Genomic DNA, 13,229 nt, shown 5'->3' on the forward strand with positions numbered 1-13,229 from the left:
AGGAATGGCGGCAGAGTAGAGAAGCCGCTGTAAAGTCGAGCAGTTTAATTACGCAATCAACAGTCGCATATGCAAAAATGCTGTTGCTGTTTCTTCTTTCTTTTTGTTTTGTTTTGTTATTGCTGCCGTTTAACGTTTCATTTCATTTGGTTTTTGTGCTGCTTCTCGCATATTTCATTTGCTGCGGCTGCTTTGCGCTTGTCATACGTCACAGGCAACAAGCCGATTAAATTGGGAACGACACACAGTCGATTATGAGAGAGGGGAGAGGAAGTGTGTGGGAGTGCCCGCAATAGCATGTAAATGAAATTGAAATCAACTATTGAAATGCTGCGTTCACAGCGTCAGTTGCAATGCTGATCTGCTGTCACTGCCTTTGCTACTGCTCTCTCCACTCTGTTACTCTCTCGCTCTTTGTTATTGTTTTTCTGCAGATTTAACTGTGACTTTTGAGTGGATAAACAGTAAACTCCCGCACTCGGTCAGTTGGTTAACTGTCACTTATTGCTGCTGTCTGAACTTTAGTTATGGATTGGGGTTGTATGAATGAATGAATGACTCATTGACAACGTACGTTTGCTTTGCAACTGTAATACCTGTATGACATGCAATTCTCATTACAAACTTTAAGTGGAATTAACATAGTATAAACTTATAAACTTTGTAAAATTTCCGTGAACAACATTGAGTTGTGAATCACGACATATTTATTTAATAAAATCATCAGATACAAATTATTCATATCTCTTGCTTCAACACGTTAACAGGGTATACGCAAAATAAAGCGAAATAAAAAAGAGTCTGCATGCAAATTAAAGCAGCGACCAGGCAACCAGCATTCGTGGAAGGCAACTGCGAATGGCAGGCGCAATGCAGAGAAGCAAGGAAACAGGCGAACGAGAGGAACAAGAAGTTGTTAACGCAGGTAGCAAGCATAAAACGCGGTCGCGTTTTGCGCACGCATCATTCACAGAATGAGTCTCAGAAGGAGAATAAGAAGAAGCAGCAGAAGCAAAGGAGCTATTCGCCGCTGCTTTGGCCTCTGATACTTTACCACCTGCCGCACTTGTTTATGACCGCCGACTTGTTGGCGTCTCTCGCCGCGATTGGACACTGGGACAGCCCAACGAAAGCGGAAACATGCGCATCAATGCACACATACACACATACCATGTATGTGTATAAATGAGCTTACACAAGACAACAACAGCAAAGCAGAGGCTTTAAAAGTAGTCAAGAAGAAGAGCTACAATAACATGACTGGAAATTGGCAAAGCCATTGCTGGCGCTGCCGCCGTCGCCGTTGCTCATCGTCGTCATCAACGCAGCGACCATGCGCTTTTGCTTTGGGGCCTCTTTTCTTTAGCTTCAGTTTAAAACTGGTTACGTCGCAACCAGTTTTACGTCGACTCTGTCTGTGTGCGTCTGTGTGTGAGTGTGAACGTGTGCTGGGGAAGCCGCTTATTGTTAGGTTCTTTTCGCTGCTACTTCTGCTACATATTCGGCCTTTGCTAATTGCTGCCGCAAATGTTAAAATGAAAAAAAAAAAAAACCATTAGCATGAGTCGCACGCTCTCTGCCGCTCTCCTTCTCTCTCTGTCTCTCTCTCTCTCTCTCCCTCTCGTTATGTCTCTATATGTGTATGAGCTCAGCTTTGCGCTGCATTTGAGCATGTGACGTCACTAAGCAATGATTGCGTGAGCTTTAACGTTAGATAAATTGAGTAAATGTATATTTTTTTCTTAATGACAGTTATTTATAGGGCATTACCAATGCGCACAAACTCGTTTTTAACGTACTATTTAACCACACAGCATACTTTAAGGCGATTTTTAAAGTTATCAGCGAACGCGTTCAAAGTGCAGCTCAATGTGATTACAATTTGTATGTGTGTGTTTGATACTTGTGCAAGCACACATTCAAGAGTGCTTTACAATTGAAAGCAAGACAATAATTCAGTTTGTGTTAACGCTGATAAGACCCGTTAATCTCGCTATATTTTGTAATTACGCGCATTTCTACACACACTTGCAAACATCTATATGCTCTCTTATCACATTAGCGCAATAACAGAAAAAAATTGTGCAAAAGTCAACTGCGCAGCCCAATCAAGCGGAATAGGCTATTGACAAAGAGAGAGGGAGCAAGAGAGTGTACGATAGAGCAGTGGCAACATCTGAGAATGGCACATTATGAAAATGGACAGTGGAATGTGCCTACATACATTGGAAAAGTGCGTCATTCGCAATTGGCTGGCCAAAAATTATGAATACCCTGTACTAATAATAAATAAAGCGTTTGTCACGTCTGCTTAGCTATGCAGCACAGAGTATATTAGTTTTTAAATAATTTTTATATAAAGGTGTTAAATGGATATAAGTGAAGTTTACATATATATATTTCAAATAAAAATATATAATATAACATGTATAAACATGTTATATCATACTTCAGCTCAATTATAACAGATTTGCCATTTTAGATAAATACATATATATATAAATTTTTTTACGGGGTATTTACTGTGCGACTAGCTACGCCTTTCTAATTTTCTTTTGTTTTTTTTTTTTTGTTTTGGGAATTTTTTTTGCGAGCATTGCGATTTTATTTATAGAACATTTAACATTGTCTATGCGTTTTGGCACAGACAAGAAAGAAGACACACACATACAGGCATATATATATACCATATATATGTATGTATGGACATGTACATATACAGGTGTACACATACTTAAGCACTTGGGCAGACGTTTAAAATTAGCAAATCGAGCCAAGAAATTCACTTGTAAACATTTTGCAAGCTAAACATATAAATAAATAAAAGCAGAAGTACATATATATATATATATATATATATATATATATAGCGCAATAACATATATATATATATATATATTTATATATATATATATATATAAATATATATATGTTTGTCTTATAATTTGCTTAGATGTTACTCAAATATTGCTTTGCCTGGCCTTCTGCGTTTGCCCATGGAAAATTAGCAAAATTTTCTTACTAGACACACACGCCCATAGATCACACACATAGCTGACGTCACTGAGTGAAATGTCAGTGTCAATGCGTGGGGGCCTCGACATTTAGTCTAAATAAAAGTTTGAACAGCTTTTCTTATAGCCAATTTGAATACAATTTTGGGGGCGTCTGGGTAAAGCTCATTGAATATTTCGAAAATTTGGAAAATTTGAAAAATGAATATAGCAAATTCATTATAATTAGCCTTTGGGGTCTTCAAGTTAGGCTTAAGGAATCAAATAAATTTAATGATATTTATCGATATTGAGAATATAGAATGAGTTATCGAAGACTACTTATCGAAGTAGGGTATAGCAGACTTTATATATTAAAAATTTTAGAACTGTATATATGATAGTTCTTGAATCTAAATCAAATATAAATTTTTACTCAGGAATTTTCTAAGAAATGCTTTCATAATTATATATAATAATGCCAAATTCTCCCTCTCTCTTTCCAGAATCCACTGTTAATTCGCGTAAAAATAATTTGGAATCAACACGCGAGAAATTGAAAGGTAAGTTTTAGATCATTGATCGTATAATCTATGGGTATTTCTCTATGCCTCGCGTTATCTCAACTGATATATATCATTGTCAAAGTTGGGGCTATCTCAAGTGGCCATCGCAGATAAGGATAGACATTGAACGACACTGAATCATCAGCAATATCCACCCAATGATTGACTGATTGAGGAGTATTTGAAAGCTATAAATAGTAGAGCTAGAAAGCTTACTTTTTAACAATTCAAAGACAACTCTTATTGAATATAAATCCTAGCTTTATCTTTAGTAATATCAAACGTTATTTGATTGACTGATTGATAAGCATTGCATAGGGAGGACTGTATTTTGTATAGTAAAACCATTCTTTAATCAACAAAAATTCTAACTTTGCTTCCTTTGCCACATTGATTGATTGATTGATTCATAGCGAAAATAGTAATACTTCAACATTTCACTGGTCAAAAATCCTGGTTCTATCAATATATAAAGATATTAATTGATAGATGATTGACTGGTCTAGCTTTACATCTGGACTTCTATTTCATTGATGATTCTCTGTATTTTATATGAACAACTTTCCATAAAGTTTTAGCGTCAAGCCCCGCATCAAACACTCAGCTTTTTGGATAGCTATGTATAAGGAATATGTGTATAGTATATATATATATATATATATATATATTTATATATATATATATATATATATATATATATATGTGTATGTATGATTGATGTATGATTATATATATTTATTTATATATTTATATCGTTGACCTTCGACTCGGTTTCCGTTTGTGCTTTGTTTTCTTTAGCGCGTTATCAGTGAGACACGAAGCACGCCCCAAACTCAGGTCGAAGTTTCTATGTCAGCCCATTCTATCTCTCTCACTTCCCACCCTCTCCGTCACTCGCGCTCTGATGTTTAACGCTATTTAATACAGTTATTATGGTGGGGCAATTACACTTGGAGACTATTTAAATGCTATAAATATAATACATATATGTCAATGCTCGACAATATTGATATCAATATTACATGTATATGTATATATATATATATATAAAAATATTATATATATATTTATATATTTGTATATATATATTTATATATTTGTGAGCATAAACTAGAAGTTGATAAAAAGCGAATGGCGTGATTCACAATAAAAGTACGCATATAGAACACAGCAAATAAATAGAGGAAATAATAATAATAATAACAATATGCGTTGCATATGGAGCAGCGAGAGGGGCATGCACGACTAGCAGATACCCAACAATTGAAGAGAGCAAGAGAGAGTAAAGAAGACAACGAGAGAGAGAGAGGCAGAGAGAGAGAGAGATATTCAGGGAGATAGAAAGGGAAAAGAGGGAAAGGGAGATAGATATAGAGAGCTCAAGCTAGAAACAGTCAGAGAGCGAGAGATCGATGAATAGAGATCGAGATACAGAGAGAGATAGCTAGAATGTTATAGGCATTGATAGATATATAGAATATATATACACCTTATATGTTACATACATTGCCACAAAACCAATATGCCCTACTTACACAATTGATATGGGCTTATTCACACACACACACACACATTTCGAAAGAATTTAATACGCATATCAACAAGAGATTATGGCTTAAGCAGGGCATACTAAATGTTCCCAGCTATATAAATGTATGTCTGCATGTATGCATGTAGGTATGTGTGCATGTATGTATGTATGCATGCATGTATGTATGTATAGCTAGCTTTTTTGCCAGCTGCTTTTGGCATTTCACTTTCGTTATCAAAGCCACTGATAGACGTTTACGTGACGTAGATACGATATGATATTATATACAGACCTATATACATATACATACACACATAGGTGTATAGATGGGGGCAGGGCAATGGAATTTAGATTGGCCCCAACCTTCTGATAAAGTTCGGCAATTAAGAAAGAACAAAAACGAAGTGCGAACAATAAATCAAATTTAGTTGGAAGACAAATTCGGGAACAATTTCATTTAGTGGGAAATCAATAGATATAAAAGTAGGTATATCTAAATATATATACTGTTAATTGAATTACTAGGAAGAAGCAGCCACAACACACTTTTCAAGACTTATTTAAGCAGAATTTAAAGTGACTTCAAGGCGAAGCTGAGCTAAAAGTGAGATGGGGAACTTGTGTAGCTTAGAGGCAAGAGATTAGTCTGGAAATGATTCAGGCTCAAATCGAGTGTTTGATATAAATAAATGACTTACTAGTCGGGACTGCTCCACTAGAATATACCCGGAACACTGCGCAGAGCTGATATTCACAATTATTCAACGTTTCATTTGATAATGTCATTCAGATGCGTGTACTCACTATAGGTAACTCTGGTAACTCTCTTGACTTCTTGCCTAAAGTTATATAAGTAGAACCTGAGGTAAAATTTCACATTTTAATAGATTCTTAATAGATAAAACTTACTTCAGAATTGTCGAAGCCAAACTCGTTCTGTTGATTCAACTTGAACAGCTTTTTTGAGCTGTTCTTCTGGTGTCTTTAACAGCTTCAACTTTGCTTGGATTGGTAAACAGTCTTAATTCTGTTTACCAGCCCTCGAGCCCTTTTCCGAGAACACTTCAAATCTAATTAGGATCGAGCAGTTGCTTAAGGTGCAAGGATATTCGATTGCCATAACTCGCCTGACACCCACAGCCAGAGCTCACTCACAGCTGGGTTTTTCCGCAGAAGCAATTGAGAACCTCTTCGAGCTGGCTACCTGAGTTGGCTAAGCCCGCTTAATAGCCCGGCCGCTGCTGCTGCCCTTCGGTCTGGCAGTCAAGTGGCTTCAATTCGTTTCTCTCTTGGCGCTAAGTTTTTCGCTCAGCATTGAGATATCTATTGATGATTTTTATGGGTTTTACCCGCTAAAATCTGTCAGGTTTAATGATGCCAGCCTGTCTGCAGTTTGAGCTCGGGATTTGCACAGTTGCCCAGGTAAAAGTGCACGAGGCACGTCATTACTCTGTCTCGCTGCTGTCTAGCTGGGCAGATAGTCCAGCAGCTAACAGCTAACAGCTACCAATGGAATGCATACTCAAATACATACAGCGCATAGATATAGACCGATTTCTGTGTAGAGATACATTGATATAGTTGTAGATAGAGATAAATATAGATACAGATACATTTCTACGGCTACGTATACATTTAGATACAATAGAAGGAGTCACATTCTTATGGCTCTAAATACATATAATATAGCAACAGATACATTTAGATTAAATAGAGCGAGTTAAAGATACATTTACTCAGCTAAACACACATTTACAACAACTACGGATACAATTCCACAGGTGCATATACTTGTTGATTACATACATATACACATAGATACAAATACATCTTGGCAATCATAGATACATTTGCTACAGACACAGATATATTTCCACTTTCGAAGATATATTCGCTGTAGATATGATACATTCGAATATCTACAGGTACATTATCAGAGCGATAGATACATTTACTTTAGCTTCAGATTTCAGAGATAAAGATACATTAGTTGAGCTACAGATACATTTGAAAAGCTAAAGATACATTACTAGATGCATATAGATACATTTATTAGAAGTACAGATACCATTTCATAGATTTAGATACATTAATTGAGCTGCAGATACATTTGAAAAGCCATAGATACATTCCTAAATACATTTGGAACAAGTGCAGAGACATTTCCATGTCTCTAGATATATTTGCACAGTTACAGATACATTCCTACTGCCCACAGATACATTTGCACAGCCATAGATACAGATACAGACGACAATCAGCAGCAGCAGCAGCAGCTGAACATTCACAGCATATTTTCATTGGCGTCGCAAGTCTGCGATCGTCTGTAGAGCTGCTCGACTGCTTAATATAAAACCAAATTCATAGCAAATGTATGTGTGTATGTGTGTATGTGCGAATGTGTATGTGTGTGTGTCTCTCTGTTTGTATGTAAAAGTATCTGCGTGCCTCACAGCGACTGGCAAAGCTCTTCAACAGTCGCCCAACTGGCGATTCCCAATCAGCAGCAGCCAAGGCAAGGCAAGTCCACAGCCAACACACCAACTACACACACACACGCACGCACACACACTAGCACAACTATAACATGACACAGAATGAACTCATGCGCTGCTCTGATACCTCGACACAACGCAAAAAAAACAAAGCTGACAGAGACACTGAAAAGTGAGACTCTAGTGCCAGAGAACTATAATCGAGCAATAGACGAGGCAAATACTAAACACACCACACACACACACACACATAGACACTACACTAACACACACACACATAGGCAATTCGGCCAACACATGTGAAATACGAGTTAAGTTTCTCAATTTTGTTTTTTTACGCGCGTTTTATGAGCAACTCAACACTTCGTGTGACGCACTTTTGTTGAGCTGATTGATTGATTGAGTGTTTGTTTGATTGAACAACTAAGCCTAGGCAAAGCAGTCAGTTATATGTGGCTATAGTGACAGTAGTTACAAGTGCAATTAATGTCTACACAAAAAGAAAGTTTAAAGCAATTGATTGACAAACAAATTGCATGATTGACTGATTGAAGCACAATACGCGGCTCAAACTTTTTGATTTATTATCGCTTCTAAAGAAGATGTAGCAGAGCCATGTGAAAACGTCGACTTTTGATTGAAATGATTGACAAGCTTTGTTTTTGACTAAACAGCTGGAGTCCCTTGATTGAAAGAGCTTGATTATGAATTAAATGCTAAAGTTTTTTAATTGGTAATTCTTGTAGATTATTATTTCTGAATAATTTTTAGTTAATTATTTGGATAATTATTTTAGATCGTTATTTTGTCATTGTCATTCTAGATCATTATTTGTATCGTTTCAGAACATGTTTAGTACATGTTAACGCTATTTTTAGACCATTCGTCGATGTTTGTTATTAGCTTATTGTTTTGCCACGTTATTTTTATATCATCATATAAATATATCATAAATTATAGATGATTAAAATAATAATATTGAAATTACCGTTAAGTACCTGAGTTGACCTCACTTCAGTGCATTTTCACGCCTTTTCTATGATTGATCAGCTAAGAAAGTTGTGGAAAACTTCAGATAAATTTATAATTTAGGAAAAAATCGTTTAGAAAATTGTGATATTAAGCATAATTTTTTTATTAATATAAGAAAATAGAAGACGCGATCTTTCAGTTGAGAAAAATGTGGATTTCAGTGCATATTTCATGACGCCAACACGAAATGCTCCCTCCATCGGTCGCTCAGGTGCTCGTTGAGCAGTTTTAGCAGTCGATTCGATCCAGCCCCAATCGCAATTCCATTCGCAGTTCAATGTTCAATCGCGCTGTGATGTAGATGTAGATACAATTCACGTATTTCGCTATCTACAAAATACAAAAATACGAAACAAAAAAACACAAAATATGCAAATGCTCATGACGTGCGCGCACTTAGCGATTGTCGATTCTCGATTCTCGATTGTTGCTGTTTCTGTTGCTGTTGTAGCTAGTTTTATGGTCTGGCAGTCATCGTCATTCACAGACGACTAGAGTGAGGTATATATACCCATATACACAGTATGTGTATACAAACGTTGTTTGATTTTTGGCATGGATTGAGTTGTACAAATATTAACCAAAAACTTACCCTAAAAATACCCTGTATGTCATTGGGTAGGAGTCTGTATCGCAGAGTAATTGACTGAAGGTTTAGGGTAGCTCCAAGTCGTGGGTACATTAATTATACCCTGTAATCAAGATAGGTAAATATATTCCAATTTAACGTTCAAGTTTCATACTTCTCATACTACAGTCAATGTAGTCTATTACAGGGTATTTTAGCACATATGCCATTAATATTTCCAAAAAATTTATGCCTGATCTTAAAGCAACGTTTAACTAAAAAATCGGGCCAATAAATAAGTTTTCTATTTTATTACAGGGTATCTAAATGACTACATTGCAAAAATGTTCATACAAATTAAAGCTCAAATTGAATTCACTGTCAAAGCTGAGCACAGCCTAACAATAATCCCACGTTTGCCATGTTTACTGTGTTACAGGGTATCTTTAGCCGGCATACATTTAGCTTCTGTTTCAAACATTTAAAATCAAAAACTATGCTAGGCTTAAACTTGGTTTCCAATTGAATTATAAAGTATTAATTACAATTTATGAAAATTTCTACATTATTACAGGGTATATTTAGCTGACCAGAGTGCCTTGAATAAACTTCAATTTATCTTTACAAGACGTGAGAACAAAGCTTTACTCCATACAGAGTTCAACAAATTTAGTATTAGTCAGTTCTCATTGTTTTACAGGGTATCCATTAGTTGTCATACTCTTCGTTAAGCATTTTTCCTGCTTGTTTGACTTTTGCGGTCTGAAAATAGAAACACGGCAAGCGTTGCGTGTCAACAAATGAGCAATCAACATTTTCTAATAGCCAACTTTAGTGGCTGCGAGTCGAATCGGTCGAAATGAGCTTCGACTTTGACTCGAGTCTCCAAAATGCTCGTTTCCCCCTTCCTTTCTCCCCTTAACTTTATCCATTTGACTGAACTTTCGGTCGTAGGGGCCAATGTTGACTAAGGTCCAAAAATATTTGGCGCTGACGCATAGATCGATTAGCCAGAGCCATTAAGGAAGCCCCAGTTAGGCGACACAAGGACTGCCAGATGCACAGTGAACGACTACGATATACCCCATATGCAGGTCAACAATGATTGCATCTAGGCTTTATAATTTGAGAACTATGCTCTTAAAAAGGTATTGAAGATGTTTTTCTTTGTTCAACAGGTCTTGCATACCCCATTCCACTTTTTAGAGGGTATTCACATGATTTATGATTTCTCTACCTCTGACTTAAGCTATATTTTCAACAAAAATATTTACACATTTTCTACATTTTAAACCGTAAGCAGCAAATAGGAAATCAAATGTTACATATATACTCTAATATTAATTCAAAGTTGTTAGTCATTGCCTGTTACATACAGTCCTATTAGTCTTATATACCCCAGGTATCTTACTGAAGGGCATCAAATGAAATATTCTTAAATCTAAGTTTACCTTTTTACATTCCTTTTAATAAGTCACGCATACCCCATTTAATTTTTTAATGGGTATTTATGTACACATATGCATGTGCACTCACACACAGCAAAGCCAAGTAGTTTCTTCCTCCAACCACATCCTTGGCCATTAAGCATTTACTAAGAGAACGCCCTAAACTATGCAATGCTCAATGAGCCTTGTCCCATGAGTAAGCAATTCTCTTAATAGCTGTTGTTGCTATTGCTATTCTTGCATTTGATTAGGCGTAAAGCAGTCTCAAGAAAAAGCTCTTTTGACATCCCGCTCGAAGTTTTTGTTTTGGGCCAGTCACTTGTATGCGTTGAAGCGTGGAGCAGAGCGAGAGAGACAACAACAAAGCTGTTCCAATGCTTTTGAAGCTCAACAGGTCATCTTATGTTTTGGTCACACTTAAGTGACGACGGCTCTCTCGCACCCTCTTGTGCTCCCTTTTCACACTCCTTCTAGCACTCAGCATATGCCGTTGTTGTTGTTTTTTGCCTTTTCAATTAGTTTTGATTGTCGCATCGTTTCGCTTATGTCGTGCGTTTTTCACGACATTGCTTTTGCTTGCTCAATTAAAGAAGTTAACTCTATTGATTACGTTTAATATCGACCGAAACGAACCGAGTTCAAACCTGTTCGAGTGCAGCAACAGAAACAACAACCACATTCAAATCGTGGGCATGTGCACGAGCGTTAATAATAACAAAGTTGGAGCCGACATCGTCGCCAGCATTGCTGAACTGTCCAGACATGATCACGTCGTCGTCGGCGTCAGCGTCGCCGTCTCCGATTTTGTTGTTGCTGTTATTGTTATTTTTGTTGCTTTTGGCTCCAGTGATTGTTTGTGCTTTGCTTGTCCGTCTGCGTTGTAGCCGCCACTTTGGCGGCACTGGCCGAACCATAGCTTCTGGTTGCAATGTCTCTCCCATCTTTCAGCTCTCGCTGTGCTCGCTCTCTCCCCGCTTCTCCTCTCTACTCTTTCCATTGCAACGGCTGTTTTATGTTGCGCTTAATGGTTTCATTTGACGTGTGTGTGTGAGTGTTTGTATATCGATTACTCAATGCGTGAATGAATAAGACGTCGTCAACGCTGCAGTTTTTTTGGTGCCACTTGTGTCTATGCAGCCCCGCTCATTTTTTCTCTCTCCCACTCGCACTCAGCTGTGTTAATTGTGTGTGCGTGTGTGTGTGCCCGTCTGTGTTTATTTTTAAGTCAATCGGTTCGAAAGACGTTTTATTGCCTGTAATCAATCGTCGCGTGCAAAGAGTGCGAGGGGATCAGCCTATTCGACTATGCCGATTGCTCACATTACAAGCAAGCACACACATACATATGTACATAAGTGTGTGTGTGCTCGTCATGGCTTTATACTGTGTATATTGATTAGATTGTTTACCTTTTTCTGTGATATCATCAACGGTTCTTACTGTTCAGCCTTATCGTACGTCAACTGTCTAAATATGTATACATATGTATATGCATGTACACATGTATGTGTGTATGTTTACACATGTATATTCATATTAAAACTATTTCTATTTGGGGGGATGTGCATTTGCCGATAGGCTGCCGTTCTTATCGATTCGATTCGCTTCCGTTCGATTTGCGTTGATATTTGGAGCTAGACAACGGGAATTTCTAACTGTTGTCATGCCACAATTGCAGTTAGATTAAAACATATTCATACAGTGTTATCGATAACTCGATAAGCACATACTAAATAATTTACTGTACTTCAAGTATTGTTTATCATATACTAATCAGCCACTTAAACAGGCCTATTCCAAACAAAATCAGCTCACACATACTTCTACATACACAGACACACACACCCACACTTGCTCAATAAAATATCAAACAAGAAAATCGCATGTTCACCCAACAAAAGAAAAATTTGCAAACGCCAAATAAAATCTGAAATAAATTAAGGCAAAAAACTGTACGGTAAAGAATTAACCAACCCTAGCGCCCACCCCGCCCCCTTTTGGCTAACGCAGTAGAAAATGGCGCACTAAAATAAATAAATATAAAATAAAAATATAAAATAAACCAAAAACAAAGTCAATTGATCTAATAAGCCAAGAGCGGCGACTGCGACGCAGACGGCGAAGACGGCGCTCGCTCATTTAAGCAAAAGCCTCAAGCAGCGAGTTCTTTTATTCGCCTTTGCTCATGCTACTACAACAACAACAATAGAAAAAAATGTGTGCGCGGGGTGTTTTGGGGCTTCCCTGAGCAACAAGCAGAGCATATACACTCACACATATACCGGGCACGACGCGCAACAGCCGACGACGTCTTGGCACTTGCTGACTAGCTTTGGTCTTTGTTGTTCTTGCTGCTGCTGTCGTCGTCGTCGCCATCGTCGTCGCTTGCGGCGACACAGTACATATGAGAGACAGGGCCGGTTCAACATTATTGCGGTCCATAAATAAACAATGCTAGCTAATACATTTTATTAAATGTGTGTGTTTCTGTCTGCACGGCACACTCAAGCACACACATGCATATATATACCCTGAATGTATGTTTTGGGCGCTTGGTAAATCTAACCGCAGCCGCTCAGCACACACCATGACGTCG

The 13,229-nt window shown here is 37.5% G+C and overlaps 1 protein-coding gene across 1 annotated transcript in view; it reads left to right on the forward strand.

Moving 5' to 3' along the window:
• The window catches only part of LOC111599895, a 49,817-nt gene that overhangs the window by 17,870 nt on the left and 18,718 nt on the right, over window positions 1–13,229 (forward strand). Inside the window, exon 2 of the mRNA XM_030223846.1 lies at window positions 3,500–3,556. Coding sequence (XP_030079706.1) covers window positions 3,500–3,556 — 57 coding nt within the window. The remainder of the gene's footprint in view (window positions 1–3,499; window positions 3,557–13,229) is intronic.

This window comes from Drosophila hydei, unplaced genomic scaffold (genome assembly GCF_003285905.1).
Source record: "Drosophila hydei strain 15085-1641.00,03,60 unplaced genomic scaffold, DhydRS2 tig00000315-arrow-arrow-pilon, whole genome shotgun sequence".
Classification (NCBI taxonomy): domain Eukaryota; kingdom Metazoa; phylum Arthropoda; class Insecta; order Diptera; family Drosophilidae; genus Drosophila; species Drosophila hydei.